This window comes from Primulina eburnea, chromosome 16 (assembly GCF_022965805.1).
Source record: "Primulina eburnea isolate SZY01 chromosome 16, ASM2296580v1, whole genome shotgun sequence".
Classification (NCBI taxonomy): domain Eukaryota; kingdom Viridiplantae; phylum Streptophyta; class Magnoliopsida; order Lamiales; family Gesneriaceae; genus Primulina; species Primulina eburnea.
In genome coordinates, this window is record NC_133116.1 from 5208446 (window position 1) to 5224854 (window position 16409).

Here is a 16409-nt window from a genome sequence, read left to right on the forward strand (position 1 = left end):
TTTATTTTGAAGGGAATGGTTTGATGGGAGATGATGGCCGGTGTTCCTTTTGTTTTTAAAAGAACATTTTTTTAGATCAGTTTTTTTATCGGTGGAAATTTTAAATAAGTTAATTTAAAATTGAGTAGGTCTCTTGTGAGACGGTCTCACAAATTTTTATCTGTGAGACGGTCAACCCCACCAATATACACAATAAAAAAAGTAATACTCTTAGTATAAAAAGTAATATTTTTTCATGGATGATCCAAATAAGAGATCTGTCTCACAAAATACGACCCTTGAGACAGTCTCACACAAGTTTTTGCCTTTAAAATTTGAAACAAAATCGTGCGCGCTTAATGACCATGGGGTCAACTTTAATTTACCAATTTTAATCCCTTTTTCCCCCAACAACAGCGTTTTCATTACGTTTCGTGTTTAATCCATTTATTAGTACACGTCTATTCTCTAAGTCTCGATGGCTTACTTTGCCCTAAATGTCCCCCCTCACTCTTCAAAATCAGTCACGTCCTTAGCCCTCTATCGACTTGAAAGGCGAAACTTTCAATATATATACCTAAAAATAAGAATTGAAAAACATGATCCGATGCCCAGTTAGCACGTGGGCATGGTTAGATCCAAAGCTTGGGTGACCCAAATTTTTTAAAAAAATTATATTACATAAATTTTGGATATTTATGTATCAATTTGATATTATCCCGGTGGTTTAATTTTAAAAAATTAAAGGATTCCGGAGTTCGAAATTCCTGGCTCTTCCATCGGAAGGCAAACCTCACCCCGATCGCTGAGTGGGGGTAATTATACACCTAACACGACGTTTTGCGTTCTTGTGGTAGCTCGACGGAAGGTTTTCGAGTCCACTTCTGAGGGTAGGTCTCTAGCTAACTGCTTGGATCCAGGAAATTTTGGAGGTGTTCTAGTTTTCTAGAGAATCAAGGATGATGCATGCATGCATGCGAACCCTAGGGATCATATACACGAAGTTCATATCATATTAAAAGATATATGGTAATTCTTTGACCTCACCAGAATAGAATATATAAATTATGCCTTGTAAAGGTTAATTCCGCAGGGGGCACCTCGGCGACCCGATATAGTGATTTATTTCTTGTCATCAAGCTTCCATCACCGGAGGGTCGCAATCGAAGGAGCGAATCTGAAGGGAAAATGTTAGACAGCAATAAATACTTCATTTGATTATTTACAAGTTAATGAGAAGAAATATAGATTATGTAATAATCTTAACTATTTGTTGATGAAAAATGAAAATAAGGAAAGAAGAGAAAACTTATAAGTGGGATTGTTGTAATATGCTTGAAATAGAGATGGATCCAGTACAGCAAATTATAAGTATAATTTGCAGATTTTATCAAGATTATCAAACTAAGATTAAGGTCTCTGTCCTATAAATGGCAACATTTAGATTGTCTTTTTAGACCTAAACCCGAAAATATCTAGCATTTTTCTTGCTGAGATGGCTAAAACCGACAACGCCGCCGCTAGGAGGAGAGGACGTGATGAGGGTGAAAAACATATCCGATACACCAATGAACAGATTAGGGTTCTTGAAAAAGTTTACGCCCAGTGTCCAAATCCGAATCGTTCTCAACGCGAAAATTTAATCCGTCAACAACCTACCTTGAATGGGATTGACAACAAGCACCTCAAGATCTGGTTCCAGAACCGCAGGTGGAAATCTTTTCTTCCATTTTCGAATTATACTTTATTGGAATGAATTTTTTTGGATTTTTTTCCTTTTTTTCTTTGAGTGGGTCTCATGTGAGACCGTCTCACGGATCTTAATCTGTGAGACGGGTCAACCCTATCAATATTCACAATGAAATGTAATACTTTTAGCATAAAAAGTAATACTTTTTTATAGATGACCCGTCTCACAAATAGGACCCGTGAGACCGTCTCACACAAGTTTTTGTTTTTTTTTTCTTTTGGTTCGTATTACTATCACTGATTAATATTTTGATGCTAATTTTTAATGTGATGTTATGTTTGCTAAGTGTTTGCAGATTGTTTCAGCAAAAAGTTGGTTAATATATCAAAGTTGGATCAGCTTTGAGCTATTTAATTTGTTCGCCTAAAAATACTATGGATCGAGCCGGCTTGACATAAAAAAATATATAATTCGATCTAATCGATTCAAAAACCATCCGAATCGGATTGGATCTGGGTTAACGAGTTTTGTTTTTTTTTATTTTTTATATTAAAACTAATACAAATAAAAGAAAAAACGTCATAAAACCTATGTATATGTTGACTAAATAAATAAATTCATATTTCATATATATAATTTGGATTAATAATAAATGCATAGAGAAAATACGGAAAAAAATACAAAAATATATTCATAAATAAACGAGGATAACAAAATTCATGATATTCAAAATTTTATATATATAAAAAAAATCAACAAAAGTTTTCAATGTACAACATGTGGATTATTAAAGCACGCTCAAATTATAAGTGATCTTTATATATTCAGTCACAATTGGAAAACAAAGCAAAAACTTATGTGAGACAGTCTCACGAGTCGGATTTTGTGAGACGGATATCTTATTTGGGTCATCCATGAAAAATATTATTTTTTATGCTAAGAGTATTACTTTTTATTGTGAATATAGGTAAGGTTGACACGTCTCACAGATAAAGATTCGTGAGACCGTCTCACAAAAGACCTACTCTAACGAAATCAATAATATGTTTGATATTAATTTATATGTTTATTTTAAAATTAATGCTAAAAGAGTTATTTAATGCGCTATACATGCTTTTAAGTTGCATTTTTAGTTAAGTAGATGTTAAATTTTTATATGATCGGATTATTACACGGTGTGAGTTAATTAATCTATTTGCAAAACATAGAAAGTTTTATAATATCTTACACATCTTCCCTACATTTTCTTTTGTCATTCATTTTCATATTTATTTTATTTAAGTCGTCAAATTTCATTTTTAGTCTGCTGTCACTGTTTACTTCATAACTTTATTTCATTTTCTATGTGGTGCGGTGCTTACGTGTATAGTTTCACGTGAGCTAGAAAAAAAGGACCAATTTTATTCTTCATTTCATTTGGCATTATTTACTAAGAATATTTATTGGTTCCCTATTCCTAGAAGCCGTTACAAGCAGAAGAAGGAACATGAGGATATTTTGGCAGAGAACAAGAAGCTAAAAGTGGCCAACAGTTTGCTAAGGGAAGAGAACAATGCCTTGCTCAAAAGAGTAGCGGAACTCGTACGTGAGAATGACCGTTTCCGGAGCCAACTCCTCGCTATATATATATATATATATATATATATATATATATATATATATATATATATATATATATATATATATATATATATATATATATATATATAGATATATGGTATGAGGATTGATCTCATTGGCACCCACTGTGTTCACTTACATATATATCGCTGAGGTGGAATCCATTTATTGGATATACATTTTTATCGCATTCAATATCATGTGGACATCACTTCAACGATACTCATGGTGGGTGCTCTAGAGATCAATTATCATCATATATTATATATACATCCATCAATTACATTGATCATCATTAAAGAAATTTATTTTGGAAAAATAGTTTCTTTATCTAATAATTTGTTTAATTTCGAGTTTTGATCAACTAACTTTTAATTTTCAGTTATTTTGGTCAAGATCTTTATGTGACACTGACAAATGGTGACATGATACCGGAAAATACTGATGCGATATTGAAATTGCTGACTTGTCTATTAAGGTTGAGACTTGGACCTGACTCAACCCCAAAAACTAGCGCTCAATGTGGGAAGCCATCCGTTAATGTCTTCACGCTCCAATTGTTCATTCATGAGCGTGAGGGGTAAGTGTTAAGATATCTCGTATCGGTTGGATAGAGTTTCTGAGAGTTACATATATGGACTTGAACAATCATGCCCCCTTAAACTAGTTTTTGGGGTTGAGTTAGATTCAAATATTAATCTTAACATTGTCATATGTCACGCCAACAATTATACCAAAATAGCTGAAAATTAAAAGCTAGAGTACCAAAACAAAACTTTGAAAATTTAATGAACAAGTTTCCAAAATTTGACAAGTTAATAGACCAAGAAAACCCTTTTCCCAGTTTATTTTATTTACTGTTTTCAGAAATTTTCTAATAATTAATTTATTGTGAAATTTTTTATTAGACTAACCACAGCTGGAACCCTTTTCTTGTTTTTCGAAATTTTTTATACTGATTCTTGATTGAACATTGGTGGTTTATCAAGAATTGTATTTGTGCGAGTTATTTTGACTAAGAAAGAGGCTTTTTTCTGTATTCCTAGCTCCATATATTTATATAGGTGACGGCCCCCTCTTCAGTTTAAATTTTCGTCAATTTATATATAACACCATTTTATGCTTTAAATATACCTAAAAACATGATTTTTACTTACGAAATTAGTTTTAGGTAATAAGTAATTGTGTTTGCAGATTACTACTACCTCAACTGCGACTAACCAGGCCTCCGAGCCTGAGGTTCCCTCTTCTCACCTATCCATGAATAATGCTGATGATGACAAAGGGTATATATGCAGCATATACACAAGAAAGTACCATCATGAAACAACTTTTGTTTCATAAAAATAATGGAAAAATTGCGATTTAAGTGTTATAATTTGATCTGTTTTGTGTTTTAATGATCTAACTTGTTAATCTTTGATTTTCATCTACTAACTTGAATTTTTTCTAGTCATTTTGTGGACAAAAGCAGCTAACTCTTACGAATATTATTTATCTGACATTGATGTTCTTCTATGTAGTTCATGTAGCGAGAAAAAAACTCATTTACACACATCAAAATAAATCTAAACAAAAACAAAAGGGTAAAATAAATCAAAACAACATCCAATATTTCTAAATTGGAGGAAAAAAGTTTGTTGTTTCTCTTACTTTTGCTTATATACATTTTATATGCATAATATAGATTTTATTCTTGCAGTGACTCATGTATAATATAATATAATATACTTTTATTATTTGATAGATTTAGTGGTTTTGGGTGAAAAATGACCGAAACAAAAAAAAAATCAAGTTATTGGATAAAAACCAAATATCGACAATTATGGAACTAAAATAAAAAATATGTCAAACTTACAAAATTAAAATTGCAATTTTCTCAAAAAAAAAAAAAAACATTAACATATCTACTAGGTAAAGGGTGCTAATTTCTAATTCTTTTTCATGTATATACAGACTTCTCTGTCTGGCGGATGAAGCTCGGAACGAATTCCTCCCTAAAGCTACTGGTTCTGCTATCAACTGGGTTCCTTTTCCCATGCAAGAGGTCGTAAATGTGCTACTCCAGCCTAAACCATTGGTTCTTGAAAATTTCGATATACGCCGAAGCAATGCTGTGGACTAGCCATTTTTTGCTTGCTATATTTTTTCTCTAGATCTGAGACTTACTTATGATTAATTCTTAGATAACAAATTCTTGTCCGACCGCATGCATGTTTTTTTATCAATCCAATCATCATTTTCTTTTCTTTTTTTCGTTTTTCAGGTGCATGGTCCGATCTCGATTGGTGAAGTTTATGTCGCATATGGTTGCGCTGGAGTTGCAGCACGGGCATGCACTATAGTTCCTTTCGAACCTCTTAAGGCACGCAATACTTTGAACTTTAAGATATCATAAACAATATACATTAAAATCGAAAATCGCATAACTAAAAACGATGTGATTTTCCATTTTTTTAGTAATTTTTCGTCGAAGTATTGATCGGACAATGCACATATCAGCACCATGTCGGAAGCCATATAGACGTCTCATAGGTTCCACATCACCGTCATCTCTGAAAAATGAATACTTTGCAAAAATAACAAAGTTCTGTATATTTTCCTTATGACACCAAATTAAATTTTTCATTTTTGTCATGTGTGGTCATAAGTTTAATAAAATTTGATTGTTTCAATTTTAATTCTTCATGACATGTGAAGTCAAAAAAATGATGTGTCCGAATTGATGATCAACTCGCTGACTCGAATAAAAATGACACAATTGAAAAATTGTAGATTAGTGCCGTTAAATGAGCGCTAAACGTGCAAGTTGTAGTTCAAATACTCGTGACAGGTAAATATAAAGTTTATTGTTTTCGTGACAGGTAATTGAAATTCTCAAGGACACATCCTCATGGTCTCGAAAATGTAGAAAACTAGAGGTTCTCGCCATATATCCCGAGAAGAATCAGGGAACCATTGAACTAGTTTATACACAGGTCAGTAAATATGGAATTATATTCTACTGATGCACCTATCTTAGCTTGCATTGCATGCATCGCATCGAACGCGAAAGTGAAGGTTACAACCAGGGGCGGAGGCACACTCTTGTACGAGTGGCTCAATTTTTTTTAAAAAAATGTATATGTAAATTTTGTATAATTTTGGAATATATGATATTAGTCCGGGTAGATCAATTTAAAATATTAAAAGATAGTAGAGTTTAAAATTCTAGTACCGATAGAGCCATATTTCTGACTCCTCCACTGGTTACCACGATTCAACGTCGTGTGTTTGAGCCACGCGGGTTTGCCATAAAGTTCTCTAACCCATTTTATTTGTGACCAGTATTATGCTTCAACTACCTTGGCCTGTGCTCGAGACTTCTGGACATTAAGATACACTTCGATTTTAGACGATGGCAGCTTTGTAGTACGTTATACAATTACTTCTGCTTTGCATTGCTTTCATATAGTAACACTTGTTGATTATATGTTTTGTGGAACTATATAATATTATGGTATTTATCTTAAGGTATGTGAGAAGTCAATTAATGGTGGTTCTGATGTCCCAAGCTCACCTGTTGCACTAGAATTTGTGAGAGGCAAGATGTTGGCTAGTGGCTACTTGATTTTCCCCTGTGAGGGTGGATCGATGATAAATCTAGTTTCCCACTTGGATTTGGAGGTACGCAATATTCTTTCGATAATTTAAGGGGAAAATTTAAACAATCCGGATTTTGGTGAAAATTGGACTACAGTAACTAAAACTAAATGTTGACCGATCAGAAAAACAAAAAGCAATATAGACTGTCAAATTTCCCTGATTTTAAATTTGGTTGAAGTTAAATGAGTAGCATTCATAGTGCTATAAGCTTATTGCAGACATCATCGGTTCCTGAGGTTGTGCGACCCCTTTACGAGTCATCTGAACTCATTGCCAAGGAGATAATTTTCACTGTAAGTATATTATCTATGTCGATAGTATATATACAGACTAAGTCACACATTGGTTTGTAAAGCATGTTGAATTGGTTTATAATGGTACCCTCATTTAGTCAACATCCTATTATATCTTTGATTGTAATCCAACATTTTCTCTTTTTTTGGCATCGCTTGTTGTTTGCACTGTCTTTAATTAATTTCACGGCCATTTCAAGAAAGTGGTTATTTCAAGTTCAATAGAAACTAATTACAGGCATGTTTTTCCCTTAAGGCACTTCGATATATTAATCACCTAGCAAATGAGGTAATTGCTAGCAAAGCAAATCCAAATCCTAAGGATTCTGCCTTCATAAGATCTTTTGGCCAGAAACTAAGCAGGTGAGCCTGCTGAATCATTTCTCAAATAGTAATCTCTATCTCATCTTTACTTCTACAATCTTAATCTATGGGTCGTGGCAGCATGGTTTTCTAGTCTTACAGACATGAGCTTTAAGCTCAAATGACTACCTTGTAAAGGTTTTGAAATCACCATAAAATGTGATTCTGGTACAATTGCATAATGTCTTGGAATTTCTGAGAACAAAGAAAGTTAACAGATCTTGATCTTGGACCTTGACTATTTTTAGATAAACAAAAGGGACAAGTGTCTAGTGTTGTCAAAACGTGCTAGGTCTGTCCTGCCACATAAAAAAGGTGGGCTGAGTTGGCAATTTCCCGACCCACCAAAATAGCAGGCTGGCCTGCTAACCCGTTTGACAGTACTAGTGTGATGCTAAAAAAAAAAACACTAGTGTGACAGCAAAGGAGTTCAAATGTATGAGTAGAACTCAGTTCAATGTATTTCAGTGTAGAAATTTAAAGTTGATATAAGCATTGCATGTTTGTGTGGAAGGAAGCATAAGCTGTTAATTCTGATTTATGCCATGAGGCTTTAATTGATGACATTATGTGCCTGAGTATGTTCTTCGTATATTTTCTTCTTTCGTCTTGTTTAGGGGCTTCAATGATGCTGTCAATGGTTTTAATGAGGATGGGTGGCAACTGATGAATATAGATGCCCCTAAAGATGCCATTATATCCATGAAGCGAACTAATATCAATATGGGATTCGATACGCCTTATGATGGTGTCATTTGTATGAAAACCACTGTGCTACTTCAAGTGAGTTATTATCTTATTACTTTTCGACATTGATTAAGTATGTTTCCCCCCTTTTTTCACATCTGTGTCACATAACTGTCTTTCGACGAGTGAATGTTTATTGATGGCAGAATGTCTTCCCGGCAAAGCTAGTGGGACTGCTGAAAGATCATCGTTCTACTTGGATGGATTTCAACTTTGATGAGAAGCCTAAAGCAATCATCAAGGCTCCTTACTTTGCATTTCCAGGAGTGACCACACACAATTTATCTGATAATGCTGTGCTACTTGGCCACACCAATCATGAGGATGAGGTTGGTTGATTTGAGTTCACATTTTTAAAAAGTTGAATTAAATGTAATGATACTTTGGAAATATAGAACCAACCAAAGGAAAGTGTTGTCTCCAAATCACCTAAATTCGCAATACGGCAGGGCATTTAAGTTTGTTTTGTTGGATGCATGTTGTCTGATTCTTGTTTCCAATTCAGGTGTTGGAAGTTATTCGATTCGAAAGCTTTGCACCTCTCCAACAACATGATTCTCCAGGGGAATTGTATCATTTGCAGGTGACATCACCTTGTCCCCTTATGATTGCAGGGGAATTGTATATTAACAATTACCATACATATTTTAAAAGACATTTTATAATTGAAGATCGGTTTTCTTTTAAATATTCTGAGGGAAAGGAGGAACACACAACGAATTTTTTGAATAGATATCATACTCTGCAAGTAAATGCAGGTTATTAGTGGACTGGAATCAATGGACGATACTTGTTTCGGTGCTTCCTCTGAATTAATCTTTGCCCCCATTGATAAAACAATACCGAATGATGCTGTTCTATTATCTTCTGGATTTCGGATCATCTCAATGGGTTCCAGGACCGTATGTTCCAATCCTACAATTTTTGCTATCTATTAAATTCTGACACATGTTATTTTCTTGATTTTTATCATAACAACAGTTAGACATTGTCATATAGTGGATACATCTGTTGTTTTCATAATTGTGTCTCCATATTGATAGGCAAAATGGCCATCTGCCTACGGTGTAGCAAATGAGGCAACAAGTTCTAGTACTTCATTTTCAGCCATAAACAACCTGTGCTCTATGATGATTCTGGCCTTCCAGTTTCCTTTTGAAGCCCGATTTGAGGAGGATGTAAGGTCAATGGCATTAGACTATATTCAACATGTAATTTCCTCCGTAAAGAACATTTGTCAGGGAGCGATGCCATCGGGATCAAATCTTGAGTACGCCACAGATGAAAACGCACCAATGATATTCGACGTCATACCAAACTCGACCTATGATATTAACAGTCTTGCTATACGGATATGGCAAAGTTATAGGCAAGTAAAACCACATACTAATTCATGGAGATTCTAATATTATTCCCAAGTTTCCTGAATTCCTCCTATTCATAGATTTTATGCTTTCCGTGCTCTAGTATGATATAATCTTAGTGTAGTCGACATGTTTTATTGCTTTCAGTTTGCTGAAACAAGTTCTATGAGTTTATACTTTTATTTTTTAGGTCTCACTAGACAATAGGAGTACAATTTACTTGACTAAATGTATTTGTTTGGGACAGGTCATTTTTAGGCGTGGAGATGTGCGACTTCCACTGCCTGCGTACTGGCTCTTTCTTGGAACTGGTTCAAAATCACCAATATGCTATATTATGTTTCTCTTTCACGGTATGTAAATATTGGTTTATACATGTACAGACACACATATATATGTGCATGTAGAGAAAAAAATAGTCCTAAATGACTGTTACATATGTATCTATTCAACAAAACTAACTAACTAACTTATCTGGTTTGGTTGCAGTCTCTCCCAATATGCCTTTACGCCAACCAAGCTGCAGTCGACATGCTAGAGACTGGATTACATAATCTGCAAACACTTGCATTGGATCAGATTCTCGACGGCTCTAACATGTCCTTGTATTCCATGATTCCAACTATAACAAAGCAGGTACACTTGCAACAAAAAATCCAACCGCTCAATTTAGCCCATCTGAGTTTCTTTACATTTCAATGAGATCATAATCATGGACTTCTGAGTGCTGGGAGGAGTATTGGAAAACAGCTTTTTAACACATACACACACGCCCCATGTGTTTTATATTTGAAGTCTTATTCAGTCATAGGAAAAAAATGGAAAGCATTGATTAACCAATTTGACCTGACAGTTCTTTGCTACTTGACAGGGATATGCTACTTTACCACCAGGATGCAGTCTGTCTATGATGAATCGCCGATTCTCGTATGAACGAGGTGTAGTTTGGAGAGTAGAGGAACTGGATGGTTCATGTCACTGCTTTGCCACCGCATTCATTAACTGGTCTTTCGACTAAGTATTTCAAGCATTCTTCTTCTAAATTCTCAGAAGTTTTATCAATAGCAAAAATATTCTGTTGCTTTGGATGAATTTCGCCAGTTATATTTTTCATCAAAACATTTGGAGGTTTGGACGAATTTCATTAGTTATATTTTTGTGAGCATCGATTCATGGGACTCTCGAGTGAAATATCTTGGCTAGTTTGCCCATTTAGGCAGCATGATTTTCTCTTTGGTTTTAATATATACTTGCTTGTCATCTCTACTATAATACGAAGATAGAGGCAACTAGATAAAGGATTGGTCTGTTATCCAGTGATCAAAGTGGAGGAAGTGAATGGACATTATAATTAAAATTTGACTAAGAAAATTGTGCTTTCAAAATGGTAAAATTTTGTAAATTGTGAAACGCAAAACGATAATAGATACAAGGTTTTGTATTAAAAAAACGTGGAATTGATGGATTTTTATTGACTTATATAGAATTGAACGGAGTTGTAAAGATTTTTAATTGAAAACAATAACCACCCTTTAATTAACACACATATGAAAAATTCCTACAACGACACTAAAATCATATTTTTCGATACATCCGACGTTTCCCATGTTAATATCAGCAAAGATATATTCAAACACATGAGATGATACAAACAAATTGCGCAAACTATGGATTAGCAGTCATGTTTCTTGGAGTGCATAGACAAATTGGTGTAGGCTGTCTGAATTTATCAATGACACAGTACCCGCCAGGGCATTTTTAGCCTCCGCAGTCTTTGAAAAAATGGCACAGATAGGTGCAGATTTGAGTAGAGCGTTTAAATGGCCGCCATGGGTTCATGTTGGGTGCAATAATTATCCATACTTGGTAGAGCAATCAAACCGTAGTGCTTGAGCTGCTACGCGATTTAAAAGATTTGAGTTGCACTATTACCACTAGCTATAGTTTTTGGTAAAGCGGTAAGTGCTCGGTCCTACAGTTCACGTAGCTTCCACCAAATGCATGTTGAGGTCTCAAAGGAAGACAAATTGTGTCTATAACAAAGTATACAAAAATGGATGGTTTCACCATCTTCTTCTTGTTTTCTTGTGCCAAATTTATCAGATAAATTCATGTCTTCGAGATGATTTATTTATAACATCGTCGAACGGTTCGATTTGAGATGTATTTCCTCAAAATGGCAGTGAATCACCAAGACATATTGTGTGTGGTGGAATGAAATTAAGAGGGTTAGATTTTGTTGATAATTTATTGTTTGTTCCAAATGGGTGATTAATTAGACGGACTTTTAAATTTTAGAAAACGAAAATAGAAAAATAATAATATAGTCAAACTAATTTAGGACCCAATATGTCTGGTATCAACTTTAATTTCCTGCATCCATCGTTTTTGACTGGAGATGCACCACATTTGGTCCAAAATTTGTATAATTTTCTACATGTATAAAATGAAAATGACGACACCACCGCAATAATGGCACAAAAAATAAATAAAATCTTGTCCAATGGTCCTAAAGTGTACCGCACCATTATTTCTGTAGAGGAGAAAAAATATCTATATTTTTGTTGGAGTTTCGCGGTTCGTCGAATGAAATATTCTTTGATGGCGAATTATTGACTCTAAAAACAATACACTAAATTAAAGCATATTATTGATTATATTATTGACCATGTTATATTAATATATTAGATTAAATTCAAATTTTTTATAGAAAAATTTAAAAAGTCGAAAGTAATATATTATTCTTTAATTATTATTTTTTTATTGATAATATTAACAAGATTTGTTTTAATATTGAAATTTATTCCTAGATATTATATAGGTAATTGGTTAAAAAAGTTTATGTTCTAATAAAACTTTTATATATATTGTAGGACTCTTTTATGAAAAGAACTATAGGTCAAAGAGAGTATATACATAAGAGATCAAAGTTGCGGTGTGCGTGAGGTTTTCAAAGAGAAAACGGAGAGCAGAAAAACTTCTCGCGAAGAACGACAATTTACTTCAATGAAGAGTTTGCACTCACACTGCTTGCTGTATTGTCGTGCATGTTGGAGACACTCGAAGACAAACTCATGTACAATATTGATTGAAGAGTTATTTGTGGCTCCGGTTTAAGAGATACAATAGTTGCATATTTGGTTTTCGATTTGGTTTATTTTAGATGCGATTTATTTGTTTGAGTTGTCAAGGAAGATAGTTTTCATAAGTTTCGCCATTATTAGTTATTAAAAGCTATTTACAATTTTCTAGTGAATATTTTGTCATGAGACATTGTGCAAATATTTATATATGTGTATATTCTAATCTGTCGTATTCTACTTATTAAAATTTATTTGTGTATTCAATTAATACATTTCACTGCATGTTGTGAATACGTGTTGACACCACCTGCACACAACACTTAAATTTGATACACACAATGTAATAATTTTATGTTAAACCACCCTACAAGGATGATTGGACATTGCCCAGGATTTTCTAAATTTCCTTATGAGTTGTTCAAAATCATCTGTACAGAGGATGCAAGAACTGGACAAGCTTGTCATTGAAGAGAGAATAGATATAGCCTTAATATTTACATGGACCTTAGGAATGCATGAAGCTGTACAAATATAAATATTGATTCTTTCACGCCTACAAGTACTCAATATGATCAGAATCCAGGATATAAGTCCTAAAAAGAAAACCAAGAAATTAGGTCCAGTGGGAGGAGACGAGTTTAGAGCAGTTACACAACGCATTTGGGAGGAAGAATGTGACATTGGAGACGATGACCCCCACTCGCCGTTCTGGCTAATTGATTGGCAGCAACCATAAATCTTGAATGATTTGCTCAACTACTAGACAGCCGGCACATAATCCAACACCAACAAGTGCCGGACCTGCATTTGAAATCATCATTTGGTCTGTTTCTTGTTCTTGTTTCCTGTTCATTGCCAGAGCCATCCATGGAGGAAGAACTCCATATAGCATTGTCATGCAGTAACCTCCCTGTCCAGTTTTATGCAGTTATTTTCGAATAATACTTTCAAATTTCAACACGGTAAAATCGAATAAGAACAAAGTTATGTGATGTTGCAGGTCAAGGGTCGTACTTAAAAAGTGGCAGAACTGAGGGGAAATGGAGCAATTTTAAAACCTTTCATAAATGGCACAGAAATTTGAATGTTTTGACGAGGAAGTGATTAATACGTAATTAAAACTTCAAAATAGTTTTTTTTGAGATAAGCAAGGAACTTATAACTCACAGCAAAATCTGTGGCGGCGGAAAATGCATCTGGCACTATCGTTGATGCGACAAGAGATGGAGCAATAATCAATACAGTTGCGGTAAAATTAGTTCTGTTTCTTTTCCACCAGTTGCTGATAAAAAAGAATGAATCTGATTTCTGCCAGTATATACTTCACTAATATCAGCATTATGGAAATTCGACGATGGTACCAAAACACATATTATCGTCTAAGGTGTGCACAATACCTCAGGAATTTGCACAGATGGAGAATGCAAGTTCAGATTATTAAGCTGCTCCTTGAAGAACTCTGAGAAACTCAGAAGAGTGCCAATCAGTGATGTTCCGACTGCCAGGAGCGAAAAGGCATCAACCATAAGTGAAACTCCGCTCCATCTATGCTACAAGCATAGATCAAATTTGTAGTATATTAATTTTGAACATCGTCAAGAACCCAAAAAAAAAAACAAAAAGAAAGAGATGCATTTCAATATAATTCACTGTTTAACAAACTATAAAAATTAGAACTGGTGTATTTTCCTCGTATTGTACTCGTATTTATGACCCAAGATGCACAGGTTAAAAGAACTTTCATATTCTATATGGTTATAGATGTACGTGGTTTGATTCTGAGCGAATTGACGTGCTAATTGATTACAAAAACTTAGAAAAGCAATTATATTGACCAACAAGTTAAAAGAACCGACCTCCTAAGGAGTTCTACTGGATCAGCAACTTGATCAGATTGATTTGATAGGCCTAACGCTATTGCATTCCAAACAAGCAATGCCAACAAAGGTATGATACTACCAAGTAAAATCGAAGCCCTTATACGTATAAGATCTCCTTCCAAATAAGCGCATAAGACTGAAGGCAAAACCATATATGATTAGATGGAAAAACATGATATTCTATAATTCATCCTAGAGCATCAATTCTTTACATGATTAAGTGTAGATGCAGGAATATTTATTCACCAGGTGCTAGGTCATGGTAAACCAAAGCAAAAATCATTACTGGAAGTGTATCCGGAACTTTTTCCCAGTGGCCACTGCTGCCGTCTAATCCCGACCACCCTCCAAAAAGAACGGCAAGAATTTCAATTGCTATGAGCAAACCTGTTCCACCAATGGTACAAAACTCACAACGATTACGAATTCTTAGAAACACTCTGCAGTTCTTTAAATTATCTGTCAAATTAAGGGCCGCATACGAGTACCTATCATGGATGTCGTCAGGCATTGGTTCACTTGATCTGTGGATCGACTGCCTCCTACAGTGATCAGAATGGTGACAAGGGCGGTGAAAAAAACGCCGGAGACTGACTCTGGAGAATTGGTCAAGTGATATAGAATCTCTCCTGACTTGGCACTGTAGGCTATCACAGAAGTATAACCTAAGAAAACATAAGTCATTGTTGCTAGCGCTCCACCCCATTCTCCTAATGTCTCTTGAGCCATGGTCCTAATAGATATCACCTCTAATTCACCGCTGTCTACTTTTATTTTCTTCTTGTTGAGTAACCCCACATTAATCTCAACTAACAAAAGAGCTTCAATAAACAAAAATGCCCAACATATCATCATTGATATTGAACTTGGAAGTAACCCCTGAAACACCAACATCCAGAAGCAACAAAGAAAATTTGATTGGAACATGCATACAGAAGAAGAAGATCAACAGGAAATAGAAATGAGAATTACAGAATATCACTTTTTTGTCCCTTAACTTGATGTACACTACGATGAAATATCATTTAGTACAACAATTATCTACATTTATTTTCAACCTTATTCTATTTATGAGTTTAAATTTCCTTCAACACAGTTTCCTCACATAAATTGTCTAATTACCGCTGGGGAAGTTTTCTTAGGGAGAGCGAGAATCCCAGAACCTATACTTGTCCCAATAACCAGAGCAACCGCACCAGCAACACTCCCTTTTTTCTCGGAAACTTGGGCAGGATCCTCCCTCGAACTCACTGTCAAAAATCTAGCCTTTTTGCTTTTCTCTGCTTCTGCAACCCTCCAACACTGCGATTGCTGCCACCCCAGTTGATGGGTGCTGAAAAGCGAAAAAAAAAAAAGGAAAAAAAAACGATTCAAGCAGACCAAATTTTTTTCTTGAAAATTTTATATCAACAACTTCATCATCACGTACATGGGAAAAGAGGGTAACATCTTTGATTTGAAGCAAACGATAGTTTCTCTTTGATTCAAATTTCCACATGATGGAATTAGACATGGTAATTTGCAAGTTTTTGAACGATGATAAGGACAAATAGAGATGGTGTGTGATGGGATTTCATCACATACCAGAACTCCAGAAGTTCTCAACTATCTGAGAAGGGGATATGTCGACCGACCGCTGGGGTTTTAATGTTCAGAATATATTATTATTAATATTATTATATTTAATTATAATTTTTTGTCAATATTTTTCACAATTTTAGTTATTTTATTATTTGTTATTGACT

The 16409-nt window shown here is 34.6% G+C and overlaps 2 protein-coding genes across 3 annotated transcripts; one reads left to right on the plus strand and one right to left on the minus strand.

Moving 5' to 3' along the window:
* Nucleotides 1-1474: 1474 nt before the first annotated feature.
* On the plus strand, nt 1475-10822 carry LOC140817334 (homeobox-leucine zipper protein HOX9-like). The gene is made up of 18 exons (XM_073176983.1): nt 1475-1689; nt 3130-3286; nt 4484-4575; nt 5246-5336; nt 5556-5654; nt 6154-6267; nt 6617-6700; nt 6803-6955; nt 7153-7227; nt 7484-7590; nt 8208-8373; nt 8484-8666; nt 8843-8920; nt 9096-9239; nt 9381-9706; nt 9949-10054; nt 10191-10337; nt 10573-10822. The coding sequence occupies exons 1-18, from the start codon at nt 1475-1477 to the stop codon at nt 10717-10719; spliced, it is 2484 nt and encodes an 827-aa protein (XP_073033084.1). The 3' UTR covers nt 10720-10822.
* A 2368-nt stretch (nt 10823-13190) lies between these two features.
* LOC140816783 (uncharacterized) lies at nt 13191-16274 on the minus strand. 2 transcript variants are annotated; one of them, XM_073176225.1, is made up of 8 exons: nt 16094-16274; nt 15787-15997; nt 15153-15543; nt 14911-15051; nt 14641-14800; nt 14182-14329; nt 13952-14092; nt 13191-13694 (listed from the first exon to the last, which is right to left on the minus strand). In XM_073176225.1, exons 1-8 carry the CDS (start codon nt 16111-16113, stop codon nt 13497-13499), a joined length of 1410 nt encoding a protein of 469 aa, XP_073032326.1. In that variant the 5' UTR covers nt 16114-16274; the 3' UTR covers nt 13191-13496. The 2 variants fall into 2 exon arrangements, with proteins under 2 accessions (XP_073032326.1, XP_073032327.1); XM_073176226.1 differs by lacking the exon at nt 14641-14800 and having other exon boundaries at nt 13192-13694; nt 14182-14282.
* Nucleotides 16275-16409: the final 135 nt, after the last annotated feature.